The 15663-nt window shown below is 42.4% G+C and overlaps 1 protein-coding gene across 1 annotated transcript; it reads left to right on the top strand.

Moving 5' to 3' along the window:
• The first annotated feature begins 495 nt into the window (after positions 1 to 495).
• ODC1 (ornithine decarboxylase 1) lies at positions 496 to 15132 on the top strand. Its single transcript, XM_039531010.1, has 12 exons — positions 496 to 714; positions 2964 to 3106; positions 3201 to 3329; positions 3505 to 3678; positions 3851 to 4023; positions 4826 to 4960; positions 5156 to 5237; positions 5750 to 5833; positions 9005 to 9167; positions 9258 to 9370; positions 10213 to 10427; positions 13060 to 15132. Exons 3-12 carry the CDS (start codon positions 3228 to 3230, stop codon positions 13202 to 13204), a joined length of 1386 nt encoding a protein of 461 aa, XP_039386944.1. The 5' UTR covers positions 496 to 714; positions 2964 to 3106; positions 3201 to 3227; the 3' UTR covers positions 13205 to 15132.
• Positions 15133 to 15663: the final 531 nt, after the last annotated feature.

The following is a 15663-nucleotide window of genomic DNA, read 5'->3' as shown; positions in this document are numbered from 1 at the left end:
AATGACCACGGCAAACCGATGTGAAATACAATGGAAATCCCAGTGCCAGGAAGTGGGGATTGGGAGCTGTCTCAGCACGCCAGCTCTGTTATGAAACCCTTCCCGGAAAAGGAGCAGGTCGGAAAGAGGGAGCAGGTGGAGGGATTGCAGCAGAGGGGCAATAGCAAAGGCAGGGGTGCAGGAGTGGGTGCACAGGCAGGGGAAGAAGCAGCAGAGGAGAACGCGGAGGATGGAAGCATCAGCAGGGAAGAGGAGAGGGGGAGGAGGAGCCAGCGGAAGGTTGCCTGCCTGGTCGGGACCCAAGGCCTTAGAACGCGGGCCCTGAGGGGAGGGAGGAGAAGGCGTGGCGCACCCCGTGCGCGTGTTCGAAAACTCGAACGTCACAATAGCGGCCGGCGGCGGCGGCTCCTGCCCGGTCCCAGCCGATCGGGGCTGGTTTGAGCTGGTGCGTTGTCATAGCGACGCAGTCTGACCTATAAATACGAGCTCTGCGGGCGCTACGGCTTTTGTCAGTCAGTGCTCTCGAGCGAGGCGGCCGGCCGGCAGCGCCTGTGGCGGCTCCTCCAGCCCGGCTCCTCCTCGGGCGGCGCGTCCACCCCGGCTCCAGCCGCCGCCGCCGAACTCCGCGGGGCCCGTCTCTGAGGAGGAGGCACGGGACTAGGGGGCCGACCGGCTGCCGGGCGAGGCGCTGCAGCATGGCGGGCGCGGACTGAGGTGAGGGGGCCGGGCGCGCTCTGCCGGGGAGGCGGGTAGGAAGCCGGCCGGCCGCTAGGGCCACGTGTCTCTCCAGCCCCGGCGCTGCGCAGCGGCGATAACCCGGCCGGGGGCGCGGAAAGCCGGTGTCCCGCGCAGGGCGGGGAGGGGCTGCGGAGCCGCCAGCCGTGCCGGGGGAAGGGGCTGCGCGGGCGGCTGGCCCCGCGGGCGGCTCCCGTAATGGCCTGGCGGACGCGGTCCCCTCCTGCGCCGCGGGCTTGGACCCGGACCTCGGCTGCGGCGGGCCCGGCCCGGCCACCGCAACGGGGCCGCGGGGCTGAAATGGTACAAAATAGCCCCGGCGCCTGCAGTAGCGCTCGCTACAGACCAGTGGGCACGTGGGCTGGCCTGGACCGCCTACGTGGAAGGGGACTCTGAGGTTTTCCTCTACGTTTATTTTGGCTCCTTTTAAATTGGCCCACAAGTGAATACCTGAAACCATCTGCATTTTGAAAAACATGCAGAGCTGTTAATGAGGGGTGCCTGCCTTGGGCCGGGGGCTCCGTTTAGCTGCTGCTCCTAGGACTGGAGCTTTTGTACTTCGGAGCGAAGCAATTAAACGTTCACTTGAACTCCTAGGCTTATAGTGCTGGAGGTGAACTGTCTTTGTGACCTATCAAACCACGTCCGTACTCCTTGGGGGATGTAGGACGTGTTCTCATTTACAAGAATTAATCAGTAAGAAGCTGCATGTAGAGACAGTCTAAAGTGATGCTACAGACTTCCTGTGTGTTAAGCATGAGCTAAAACTGCCTGTAGAACAGTTTGTGATCACATGAAATCATCGCTCTAATTTCGTCATAGTAATTGTTGAAAGAACATTAAGGTTGTAAAGTCAAGATGCAAAAATTACGAAATGCCAGAGTTAAGGTCGCCAGCCCCTTTGTGTACTGGGATACAGTTTTCATTACATGATAAACTATTTTTTCCATAGTATCCTTGCATCTTTCAGTACATATGGCAAACAGGACTCACTAAATGTGACTATTTGGCATTTTATAGCAATTAAAGGGAGCTGTGTTTTGAACATAGATGTCAGTTGCACATGATTAAAAATCAGGTGTCCGTTTGTCTCAAATTGGACACCCAGAAAATTTTTACATAATTGACCACTTGTAAAAAGTTTAGTTTAAGTGACTTGCATAGGAACTCTGTGGCAGAGACAGGGGGAGACTCTACCAATTCTCCAGGGTTGCATTCAGCTGCCTTATTCTTCCAGCAGTCCTCTGCCTCATTTGTTAAACACCTTCCAAACTTCTCCTCAGATGAGGCAGCAGTCTTACAGACAATAGCCTTGTTGACTATTCAGCCCCAATTTATTTCCTGTCCATTGAATGAAAGAAGGTTCTGGGAGAGGTGTGAGGCTAATGGTAATTAAATATCCCCCCAATGCATACAACACTAGGGCATTTCCTAAGTACTAAATTTTGCAGCCATAATCCTTTTAGCACAGTGTTTTATGTATTTTCCTAAGCTTTTTAAAAAAACAAAAAACTGTGTAATGTGGAACCATATCAAGCTCTGCCCAAGTCATTAGCAGGGTTGGGGTCTTTAGATTCACAGCACAGATGTCTACCACTTGAGTTAATAAAATAATTGGTTGCCATCCTCCATTTGGACCAGCCTGTACAGATGCATGAAATACATATGCTTGAAAACAGAGACTTGGGAATTATAAGTTCAGTTCTAGATTCTGGAAGGGAGTGTTCTCCAGTGGCTTCAGCCCTTGTACCCTAGCGTTTGAGTGAGGCTACTTTTTCTTCAGTTGCCTGGGTGCCTGTGGGGGAAGCATTGGCAGAACAGGAGAAACCATCTTCTGTCCTCCTTTATTGTTACCAACTTGGCAGCCATGTGGAGCAATTGCAGGGAAAGGCGTATTCAATCCCTGGTCTGGAACATATTCTGTACAAACAATTTTTAGAGAACTTAGCTGCCAGCCTCAGAGTATGTGCAGATAGCAATTTTCAGAGGCATAACTTGGCCAGATGTTTGTTGCATATGAACTACCTGTAGAGGGACTTGAAAGAGATGAAATGATGAATGGTATTAAATGGGCATGTTTAAAATACTTGTGATTTTTTTATATAACTTGCTCTACTTAGTATATACTCTTCAATGTATTCCTGTTTCTAAAGTAGAAAAATGACAATTAAAAAAAAATCCTAGCTTCCATATCAAATATATTTAATCATTCTCTTTTCTTTGAACAGTTTCAATGCAACATCATACAACTGCTGCACAGAGGACAGAAAACTTGCCTTGATCTATCAAGACTCTGCTTTTCTGAAGCACATCTTTGGGGGGTGCACAGTTGAAAGAATTTGAACAAAGCTGATATTTCTTAGTTGTCCATGTAAGTTTGTGGATCTTGACTATCATTTAGTGTTCTATGTGTCTCTTTTTGCTAATTTGAATGAACTAACAAATACTTCTTTCGATATCAACAGTTTGTTGCACTTACACTCTTAGAAACAATGAACAGCTTCAGCAATGAGGAGTTTGACTTCACCTTCCTTGATGAAGGCTTTACTGCCAAGGATATTCTAGACCAAAAAATAAATGAAGTTTCTTCCTCTGTAAGTATGCTAGCAAAAGAGTGCATTTTCTTAAAATACAATTTTATATATTAACTGTACTCTAAAACTTAGAAATATGGTACACTTTCTGCTAAAAAAAATCCTATACTGTAACTTTGCAGAACACTAAGCTAGGGGGCATAACTGAAGATGACATGACATTTTTTTCTTTTAGGATGATAAAGATGCTTTCTATGTTGCTGACCTTGGGGATGTCCTAAAGAAGCATTTCCGATGGTACAAAGCACTCCCTAGAGTAACACCCTTTTATGCCGTCAAATGTAATGACAGTAAAGCTATAGTGAAGACACTTGCTACTCTTGGTGCAGGGTTTGATTGTGCTAGTAAGGTAAGATCTTCAGTTTTTGATGGTAACTTCATATATGGATGTTATATACGTTCAAACAAAGCTGAAACAACTGAGTTTCTTGATTGTCAGTGCTGTATCTTCACACTCTTTCTGGATGAGATCACTATTTGTTTCTAGCTAGTAGTGTGTAATCTATTTTTTCTTTTTCCAGACTGAAATCCAGTTGGTACAGAACATCGGTGTACCTCCAGAGCGAATAATATATGCAAATCCTTGCAAACAAATCTCTCAAATTAAACATGCTGCCAACAGTGGTGTGCAGATGATGACTTTTGATAGTGAAGTAGAGCTAATGAAAGTTGCAAGAGCTCATCCAAAGGCAAAGTAAGGGGGTTTTGGTTTTGTGCATCTTAATGGATTTAACATGTTTAAATTCACCTATCCTTATTAGCTGTGTGCCTAGGTAACACAAACATTCAACTTTATTTCTAAGCTTTTAACACTAACACAATTGGAAGAGAACACAGAAATTTTTCTGTCAAGGTACACATTTTTGTCAAGTACCGTTTTGTATCATATTGGCTTACAAAGAACGATAATACAAACTTGCTTGCATGTTAAATTAGGTCCACCTTTGTCAAGCCAACTTTGCTGTAAAACGTTGATTTAAATTTGACTTAAAATAGATCTCTCAATGGTTCTCAAACTGTGGGTTGTTAACCCAAAGTGGGTTGCAACCCTGTTTTTAATGGGGTTGCCAGGGTTGGCGTTAGACTTGCTGGGGCCTGGAGCCAAAGCCCGAGCCCCTCTGCTTGGAGCCAAAGCTTTAGAGTTTTAGCCCTGGGTGGTGGGGTGCAGGTTACAGGCCCCCTGCTTGGAGCTGAAGCCCTTAGCTTTGCCACTCTTCTTACCCCTCCTTCCTAGCCTGGGGTATGAGGCTCAGGCTTCGGCTTTGTTCCCCCACCTGGGGCAGAAGGACTTGGGCAGGCTTAGGCTTTAGCCCCCTCATAACTACACGACCCCAGTTTTGTTGTCAGAAGGGGTTTGTTATTCAATGAAGTTTGAGAACCCCTTATAAGTTTACAAACCCCATTCTCCTGACCTGAAACCTATTTCAACCAGATTGTCTGTCTACTGCTCTAAAACATCTAGAGGATTGGCACTAAATTGGACACTGTGTTTCTAGGCTAGTCTTGCGCATCGCAACTGATGACTCCAAAGCGGTTTGTCGCCTGAGTGTTAAATTTGGAGCTACCCTCAAAACTAGCAGACTTCTTCTGGAGCGGGCAAAAGAACTTGACCTTGACATTATTGGAGTCAGGTTAGTAATAACTTTGATCTGTATATACAAACTGTCAAAACACCCATCTAGAAATATGCATTGTAATCAAGGTCTCTATAAATGACTTGCCAACACACAAGAACTGACACCTTAATCTGCTACTTATATTACTTTTTGTCTAAATAGTTACTTAAATCTTCCAAAAGGCAACTGAGATTTGCATCTGTCTTCCAGTTTCCATGTTGGAAGTGGCTGTACTGACCCAGAGACCTTTGTTCAAGCTATTTCTGATGCCCGTTGTGTCTTTGACATGGGAGTAAGTATGAACTTCCTTGCCTAAGAGCATTGCTTCTGCACCACTATTGTATGGTACTGACCATACAGCTGACTTGTCAGAATGAAATGTCACTTGAACAAAGTAATCTACAACTGTGGAACCAAAAACTTAAAATAAGCTTTATAACCTTTCCTGTACAGTTAGTATTCAGTGTTATATGGTCAGTTACTTTTTGAATCTTGGTAATCCTTGGATAGTTGACCCAATATTTAAAGTTTTGTGGAAAAAAGACTTACATTTTATGACCAATTTAAAAGACTAAGATTTGTATTTTGGGGGGGGGGGGGGGGGTAAACATTCCCTGTTCTTACAAAGCACTAGTGCAGGAGAAGCAACAAGATAACTTGCTTCTGACAAAGAAAACAGACTAGTATCAGTAAAATTAATTTATTTTTAAGAACTTAGGTCAAAACCAACTCAGTTTGAAGACTAAGTTAGACTATTCAAGAATCACTTCATTGCTTGACTGTCCCATTTTAATCACATTGCAGACAGAGCTTGGTTTCAGTATGCATCTGCTTGATATTGGTGGTGGTTTCCCTGGTTCTGAAGATGTCAAGCTTAAATTTGAAGAGGTATGATGATTTCTAATTAATATTTCGTTTATCAGGTTGTGGAGATATTTTGATAGAGTAAACTTGGCCAGACATTTATTTACCTGGTATCTTGCTTCCCTTTGATTTTGTATTAAGACTAGTAGAATCAAGAACAAAGATTCCGAACTGAAATAGTAATTTCTTCTGTTAATTGCAGAATCAAGTAGATGATGGCCTTAGCACTTTAAATACATATATGGCTTTAGTTAACAGACCTAGTAAATGTAAACATGACAAAGGCTTGTGTTAGAGGGCTTTCCCTTCACCCTCCTACTTCCCTGGTTCTTGTCACAGACAGCAAGCAGCAAAAGACCAGAAGTCTAAATTGCAGACAATGCAATGTTTATTGCAATTTAGTTTCCAAGCAAGCGTATTCTGAAGCCCTTCACACTAGTTTGGCTTATCTCTATATGCCAACAGTCTTTTCCCCAGTATCTTCTTCCCAGCTCTGATGCCACAGAGCATTTACCCTGTGTCCCTATTCCCTGTTTCTGTTCTCCCTCCTTAGCAAACATGATTCCAATTTCCCTTCCACTTCCTGTTTGACCCCAGTTTATATAGTAATATTCTCAGCTATACCTTAACCAGTCATTTTACTGAAATTTAACTAACCAATCCTAACATATTGTAACATAATTTTCTAATCAATTATATCCCACTACCCTAATTAACTTGCACCTAGCAAAATTAATGATACAAGTAGACAAAACAATTAGAACCAGATTAACAATAGAAAAGTAGGGGCCATAAAGATAAAACAATACAGAAATGGGGCTTTTACAACCATTGATAAGTGATTTCTTGCCAGATAGGATGCTATCAAACAAAATGTTCTTTAAACATCTTAAGATCTGTTTCTTTATCTGATAGTGATGGGCACTATCAGGACAAGACTGTCTTCATAACAGCCCAATATCACCTTTATTTGAATGTGAGGATGTGACCATAGGTTTCCCAGCTTATGGCTGCTCCTGCTGCTTGGCCTCCGACTAAGGCCTTTGGCTTTGCTCTTACTCTACCCTAGTGAGAGAAGGCCCATACACAGGCAGACAGATTTTGATTCTTTGTTTTTATACCTCTAACCAGCTAAGTGATAAAAATACATCCAAGTTCTTAAAGTGCAGGCCTTTACAAGCAGGCCTGAATATCTATATTCTAACACTCCACGCCTTCCTTTTTTTCTTTTGGAATCCTCCTGCCCAGGTATCCCTAGAAAAGCATAAGGTGTATGGCGACACATTTCCTGATAGGGCCAGGCATCAAGATGGAATGTGTCAGTGCTCCATCTGTCCCACTGCCCCTTGTGTAGTACAGTGCCCTGCACCTTCTTTCGTACGGGCATACTACACCTATTCCAATTAGTGTTCCAGATTCCCATTATAGTGGGCCTGAGAAGGTTGGGGTCCAGGTTGTCTAGTACACTGGTTTGGGGCGGGGAGGGCGCTTACTACATTACTTATAGGTTCTAATTAGTGGCTGTTCTTTAGAGGGTTGTGCCCCTCTATCTATATACAATGTATCACAAGTATACGTAACAATACACCAGCCACTATGATAACCCACAGCAACCCGAGAGTCCTGACCACTGTAGTAAAGTCCAACATCCTGACCACCACCCAAAAAACTGCTTCTGTTCCTTTGACAAGGTTAAAAATTTTAACACCATTTTGGATAATATATTTTAAGTGGTGTCCAGTTGTTAGCAGTTGCAATGAGCTGCTCCTGCAACCTTCACATGCTTTTGTCCATATCATGAGTCCACTGGATATTTACAGAAAAATAAGGTATTGTCCAAACAAGCTCAGCCATTTTGTATAGAATTTAGGTAGCATGCACTGGTTCGATTGTGCACAGCAATGAGTTCCACAGATCCATATGTGCACCATAGTCCTGATGGCAGCATGTAGATGTGTGTAACTGTGCCAGATGCTGGGGGAATTGTCCCCAAGTGTTGTGTACATTCCTAGCAAACACTCCATATAGATCACCCCTTATGGCCCCCATTTGCAAGAGGCCATTAATTCTGCCCCTCCATGGCCATTGAGGAGGGACACATTCAAATTTTCTAAGGGCAATTACTTAACTGAATTATTGTCCATTTTACACCATTTCATCCTCCCCATCTATCCCCCAGTGGTTCACAGAGCTCCTCCCTTTCTCATTATTCCCATAGGGCTCATGGGGATCATCTTAGTTGCATTCCCTTCCCATGGCAGCATAGTAACTATTACATAGGCGCTAGACCCAAAGTTGATTTCTTAAGGCTGTTCTGGAGTAAAAACTGGGGCCTCTGTTTTAGTGACAGCCTTATTTTATCAATTGAGATGTTGTTGAGACCAAGGAAAACTCATTTTCCCATATTGCTGTGGGAAATATGTTAACTGTTCTCATGTTTTCTTCCAGTCTTGTTTTCAATTTCTAATATGAAGAAATTGCTGCCTTGCCCTGTATAATTCTTAATGCTGGCCCTAATGTAGAACCAGCTAAATACAGGAAGGGTGCTGTTCAATAAGATCAGATGCAGTACACTGAAGTCTAAATGCTGATTTAGAAAAGAGAACTCATCTTTCTACTTCAGTTAATACAGACGCAAATAGTTATTTCTGGAAGCTTCACAGATTAGACTAAGAGATGAATAATTTTTTATCACGTTTACACCCAACTTTTTTATTCTTTTGTTTAGCCTACTAAAAATAGGAGGAATTTGTGATTAGGAAAGCGTGTACATCTGATCCAGAAACAAAACAACTCTGATTCTGTAAAAATTCAACTTCCAGAAAGGTCAATTGCTCGAACTGACTTGTGGGAAGCCATCCAGAGTGATTCTCATTTAGTTTTAAATCTCTTAATTTCTGCAACATTTTTATAAGTTTCTGTTTTATGCCTTATTAACTGCATGTTGAAATGACTGTTAGTACCTTGCTGTCTGCAAAAACTAATTTCATACCAGTAAAATCTTAAACATGGAATAAAACATGGGGAGACACGAACACTTAGACCGTGTAAATAGCTAATGCCGTGTACTGATTTGTAGCACTTTGACTGGGCTGTTTTCGATCCTTATCTTTTTGGCTCTTGCAATAGCCAGTTTAATAACTTTAGTTTGGTACTTTGTACAGTCACTAACAACCTTATGTGTCTCTTGATTAGATCACAAGTGTAATCAATCCAGCGTTGGACAAATACTTTCCTTGTGATTCTGGAATAAGAATTATTGCAGAGCCTGGCAGATACTATGTTGCATCAGCTTTCACACTGGCGGTTAACATAATTGCAAAAAAAGTTGTATTAAAGGAGCAGTCAGGTTCTGATGGTAGGTAAATCTAGATCTTCTAATCTCATTTGCAACCAGATTAGAAAATGAGTTTTCTAAGGTTCTTATTTTCATATTTTCATCTTTTAGATGAGGATGATACTAATGGCAAAACTCTTATGTACTATGTGAATGATGGAGTGTATGGATCGTTCAATTGCATCCTATATGATCATGCACATGTTAAACCAGTCTTGCAAAAGGTACAGTATACCTCCAGATTAGGGGTGGGCAAACTCTCCCTTTGTCTTAAGGGCCACATTGGAGTTCTTGAAACTGTATGGAGGGCTGGATAGGGAAGGCTGTGCCTCCCCAAACAGCCTGGCCCCTGCCCCATCCACCCACTGACTGCCCCGTCAGAAACCTCAACCTGACCACCCCCCTTGGGCCTCTTGTCCCTGACTGGGACCCCCTGCCCCTTAGCCGACCTCCCTACCCCCTTACCATGCTGCTCAGAGCACTGGGACTGGCAACTGCACCACCCAGCCAGAGCCAGCTATGCTGCCGTGCAGTCTAGAGCACCGGGGCAGGCCAGCAGCTCTCAGTCTCACTGCCCAGAGTGCTGGCAGCATGGCGAGCTGAGGCTGTGGAGGATGGAGGACAGTAGGAGAGGGGCCAGAAGCTAGCCTCCCCTCCGGGGACCTTAAGGGCCGGGGAGGACGGTCCTGCAGGCCAGATGTGGCCTGTGGGCCGTAGTTCCCCACCTCTGCTCCAGATGCTAAATCAACATAGACTGCTCATTCCACTGTGCAAATAAACTCAAGCATAATGCCTCTTTTTCCACCCACCACCATCTTTACATCCTACCACCACTCCTGGCAAATGTGGGTTCTGGGCCATTCAGTGGAGCAGATTCCAATGCTGAAGATCACTTATGTAGGAGGCCCTGCCAGCTGCTATTTTTCTTCTGCACTTTAGAGCTGGAGTTCTATGCCTTTAATCATCTCAATCATGGCAACTATTTGTTTGGGAAAACTCCTGCTTTAGGCCTGTGTAAGAAAAGTAGAAGGATAGTCAAAAGTAATTTGTAACTTCTCTCCTTCAGAGACCTAAACCAGATGAGGGCTGTTATTCCTGTAGCATATGGGGACCAACATGTGATGGCCTGGATCGTATTGTTGAGCGCTTTGACATGCCAGAGTTGCAAGTTGGTGATTGGATGCTATTTGAAAATATGGGTGCCTACACAGTTGCAGCTGCTTCCACTTTCAATGGATTCCAGCGGCCAGCAATAAATTATGTGATGTCAAGGCCAGCATGGTTAGTAACTTGTTGCACTTCTGCTTTAGATGGGTCTGCCAAGAGCTCTTGATAGTTATTCACTTGAAACAAAACTCCTTGTTGACTACTTATCCACAGGTCCATTTATTATGAATTGACAAGTGTTACTTTAGGTAGTTATCTTCTATAGCTAGCAGGATTTAAAGGGATGCTCTCTAATTATAGTAGCCTAAGACTACATTGCTGAGGTTTTTTGCGGGGGAGGGGTTTAGGGGGCCCCAGGAAATAAATATCAGCTCCCATTGGTTTTCAATGGGATTTGGACACATTGCCTCCTTAAATGCCTCTGAAAATTCCACCCTAACATAACAGATTACTTAGTAAAACTTGCTATATTCTCTCTAGATACAGTGCTAACAAATGCCGTTTCCCCTGTATAGTAGGTCATCCCTTTTTGCATGGGTCTTTCACATAGCTAAGGTGTTAATTTTAAAATGGGGGGTGTGCGGGTCTCTTTGTAAAACCACAAATTTGGCTGAGAAATTAATCAGATGAACAGTAGGCTTAAAAACATGTCTGTCACTTAGATTGCTTTACAGATTTATATTGAATTACTGCTGTCATCTGACAGGAAGAGAATTTTCCATTTGCCAGAGACCTTGCAATGACTATTTCTATGCTGGGGTGCTTAAGTTCTCTAGTATGAGTGTAGCTGTACTAGCAGTTTTTTTTTAAAACCAGTACTGTAAAACCACCTCATGAGTGAAACTAGCTATACAGTAAAGGCACAATTTTGCCAGCATAGCTGGGTCAGTCAAGGATTGTACCTCTTCATGCCCCTTACATTACACAGCTATGTTGCCAGAAGTCTGTGTAGACCTGGTCTAACTTAAATTGAATGTCCAACCATCTCCCCTGATGGTATGATTTGCCCCTCTTACACACATTTAATTGCTTTTTAAAATTAAAAAAAAAAAATTAAAATTTTATGTTGTTAGTGTCTAGCTTTCTGCTTTCGAAATACAAAGTTTCCAAATATGAATGAAGTGTGAACTAATGAAGATGTCAGTCTACAAGAACTTAAGTGTTCTTTCCCCCACCCCCCACTACCCAAAGTGAAATGCTCAGTTTGTTGTAATGAAGCTTAACGTTCCTCTGGCCTGTTCTGCACTTAAATTCTGCTGGTGTCAAGTAGGAGTGGAAAAATCACATGCCACCCAACATAACTACATCTACATTAGGGCTTTTGCTGTCAGCAAAATTGGGTGGGATGGGGTGTAACTAAGGGTGTAGAGGGGAGGCTGAATAATTTATTTGGGCACATTCAGTCATTCTAATCCAGGGGTAGGCAACCTATGGCACATGTGCCAAAGGTGGCACACGAGCTGATTTTTTTCAGTGGCACTTGCACTGCCTGGGTCCTGGCCACCAGTCATAGAATCATAGAATCTCAGGGTTGGAAGGGACCTCAGGAGGTCATCTAGTCCAACCCCTGCTCAAAGCAGGACCAAACCCAACTAAATCATCCCAGCCAGGGCTTTGTCAAGCCTGACCTTAAAAACCTCGAAGGAGATTCCACCACCTCCGTAGGTAACCCATTCCAGTGCTTCACCACCCTACTAGTGAAAGTTTTTTTCCTAATATCCAACCTAAACCTTCCCCACTGCAACTTGAGACCATTACTCCTTGTTCTGTCATCTACCACTGAGAACAGTCTAGATCCATCCTCTTTGGAACCCCCTTTCAGGTAGTTGAAAGCAGCTATCAAATCCCCCCTCATTCTTCTCTTCTGCAGACTAAACAATCCCAGTTCCCTCAGCCTCTCCTCGTAAGTCATGTGCTCCAGCCCCCTAATCATTTTTGTTGCCCTCCGCTGGACTCTCTCCAATTTATCCACATCCTTCTTGTAGTGTGGGGCCCAAAACTGGACACAGTACTCCAAATGAGGCCTCACCAGTGCTGAGTAGAGGGGAATGATCACATCCCTTGATCTGCTGGAAATGCCCCTACTTATACAACCCAAAATGCCATTAGCCTTCTTGGCAACAAGGGCACACTGTTGACTCATATTCAGCTTTTCGTCCACCGTAACCCCTAGGTCCTTTTCTGCAGAACTGCTACCCAGCCATTCGGTCCCTAGTCTGTAGCAGTGCATGGGATTCTTCCGTCCTAAGTGCAGGACTCTGCACTTGTCCTTATTGAACCTCATCATATTTATTATTTCCCAGGGGCTCTGCTTTTAATTTAATTTTAAATGAAGTTTCTTAAACATTTTAAAAACTTTATTTACTTAAATTACATACAACAATAGTTTAGTTAAAATACACTTATAGACAGATCTTCTAAAAACGTTAAAATGTATTCCTGGCACACACAACCTTAAATCAGAGTGAATAAATGAAGACTCAGCACAGCACTTCTGAAAGGGCACCGGCCCCTGTTCTAATCACTCAGTGATGCTGAATGCAATTCTAATTTAAAGCTATTACTTCATGATTCACATTCTACTTCTGAGCAAACCTGTTATCAGTAGATCTGGGGATGAAGTCAGATCATAATTTGACCTGCCCAACAATCCATTTGATACTGGAATCCATTAAATCAGGGTAAACTATAGGCTGTTTTCTGACTTTTTTTCTCTCTTCTTCCCCCCCCCCCCCCCCTTACTTAGGCAACTAATGCAACAGATTAAGGAGCAAGGTTTCGTAGCTGAAGAGGAGGAGCAGGATATCAGTACTTTGCCACTGTCTTGTGCCTGGGAAAGTGGAATTGAACATCATCCGGCAACTTGTGCTTCAACTAGTATTAATGTATAGATATTGTTTAACTGCAAGTTTATTAATTGAATCTCTAGGGCATTTGGGGGACCATTAACTTAATTCTTGCTAGAATTTTTAAATGGTTTTTTGTTTTTTAAGTCTAGGGTCAGCATAAATGCAACAAAATGGATGACTAGGAGATGGGGGTCACATTATCTGTGTTCCTATGGAAACTATTTGAATATTTTATATGGATTTTTACTCACTTTTAAGTATGCTACTAAAGATTAACCCTTGACTGTCAGACAAGCATTTGTAGCTTGTATATTGGCAGAATGGGCTGAGCTTAGTGTTGTGACCTAACTTTTAAAATAAAGTGTATTGAAATAACTGGCTATTCTCTGGTGTACACGAATTTAAAACTGTCATGAATGGATAGTAAAGTATTGGTGGTTGCTTTATGCCAAATAGAACTAGTAAAGGATGTGCAGTGGATTTAGCCTTGTAAAACTGTCTTGAAAGCATACCAGCTAAGTTTAGCATTGCATAGTGTACAGTAAACATGCTCTTCTAGGTTTTTATGGTGAATGAGAGCTGAAATACTTATGCACTGGGCAGCAGAGGTGGTTAGTCCACTTCTCTAATGGATTGTCTGTTTTTTAATGTCACTGACTAGTAAAAGATTTTAATGCAAACTAGAAGAAGCTGCTAAAAATAATCGGTTGAGTTAAAATTAATTGGCCACTCTAATATGCTACAGTGAAAGATGCTACTGAGTTCATCTCAAAGAACTTTGCACAGGTCAGAATTTACAGTTTGCTATGATGGTAACCAAACTTTTAAATATAGGTGGGTGGGGACTAAGGTTGTCAACCCTCCAGGGTTGTCCTGGAGTCTCTCTGGGAATTCACATATATTCTTTTCATAAAGATTAATCTTCTAGGAATCATACAATCAAAACTGGCAACCTTAGTGCAGACTGAGCTATAGAAGTTAAGGCCAGATCTCCAAATGTTCTTAAGCATTTCAGTGCCTCATCGACCTGCTGCCTAGGGGAATTGTCAGCCCTGGGAATGTTTGCTCTAAGGAAAAAGTAGAACCTGTAGGTCCTTGGTCTAGGTTACTGAGATCTAGTAAGATGCAAGACTTAATAGCAGATATATGAAGGATAAACAACTCTACGAGCACATCCACTGATATAGAAAAGCTTTAGCTCCTCTTTTTTAGAGATTGTTAGAGAATCTTAAATACAGTTCTTAGTTTTAGAACTTTCAGCCACAGTTGACTGATTATTCCACAGGCTTGTGCACCTAGGCTCATTGCATAGGCTTATCTTTTTTTCCTATCTGGCCTTCAGTTGAAAATCAGATTTTAACTCTTCAGAGTAAATGGTCATCCCTGCTTAAAACCATACCAGTTTCTTAGGCTCCTATGTCACAAATTAAATAAGACTCAAGATTATATGACAAATAGATGCTTAACATTCTCCACTCTACAAGACCCATTTGTCTGTATAAAAATTGAGGCAGCTAGAGCAGCTTTGACTACTGATGTGCAATATCCCAGGCTGCTTGGGGCCGGGATTAGTTTCTCAAATAAAAATAAATTCTTCAGTGCGTTTCCACAACTGTCTGTCTTGAAAGCAAAAGGCAAGGCACCACAACAGTTAAATACCAAAGTCCATGATCATGAACACTAAACGTGATTGACATAGAACAGCTAGTGCTTCTGCTCAATTGTCTGCTTCTGTGACAATTGAGACGTTTAGGAAAAACTATAATGCAGTGAGACAATGCAACACTCTAAGCAACTTTGCACTGGGGAAAGTTGAAGAGGATGCTTTGGTGTTATGCCTCAGATGGGGAAAATCTGTATTTCTGTAACTTAATGGCACATGATTCAATTGTTTTTTCTGTAAATAAGGCTTCCAAAATAAAAGTTTGATTAAAATGAGCATTTGTTCAACTGCTCAAACACAAACTTCAGTTAATTGCTATTTCTTGTAAACACAGTAGCATGGATTCAGTTTAAGGTGGTTTATTTAACTTCACAAATTTTTGCACATGTTTAAGTAACTATTTTAAAATCTTAAACTGCTGTAACTTTCTCATGTAGACATACCCTGAAGTTTGGTATCTGCTACTGAGGTTCATGACAATGCAAGTCCATCTCTAATGACATTGAAAATGGAATTACAGGACTATGCTGCTTTAGACATGGTGCAGTAGTAAATTGATACACTTGCCCAAACATTTGTTTCATAGGGTGCACCACCTCCCACTCATGAATGGGTAACACTGTTATAGGAAAGTTATATTGTGGGATTTTTAATTTATTTTTAAAGCTGTTACTACATGGTGTTGTGCTGTTTCCTGTGGGAAGTATTTTTTTTTCTTTTCACTTATGTCACATCTGTTCTGTTCCTCTCAGAAGCTAGGGCTAGCACCATGGGACTAGCCAACTGCTCACAGATCAGTTTGTCTTCTGTAGTTATATAGAAACTTCAAAATCAGAAA

Source organism: Mauremys reevesii, linkage group 3 (genome assembly GCF_016161935.1).
Source record: "Mauremys reevesii isolate NIE-2019 linkage group 3, ASM1616193v1, whole genome shotgun sequence".
NCBI lineage: Eukaryota > Metazoa > Chordata > Testudines > Geoemydidae > Mauremys > Mauremys reevesii.
This window is presented reverse-complemented; position numbering and strand designations above follow the sequence as displayed.

Excerpts from the sequence above, each read along its gene's own strand:
- ODC1 (XM_039531010.1), top strand. The coding sequence starts at position 3,228 with ATGAACAGCTTCAGCAATGAGGAGTTTGACTTCACCTTCCTTGATGAA. Across the intron at positions 3,330-3,504 it reads TAAATGAAGTTTCTTCCTCT|GATGATAAAGATGCTTTCTA; the intron begins GTAAGTATGCTA and ends TTTTTCTTTTAG. Across the intron at positions 5,834-9,004 it reads TCAAGCTTAAATTTGAAGAG|ATCACAAGTGTAATCAATCC; the intron begins GTATGATGATTT and ends TCTCTTGATTAG.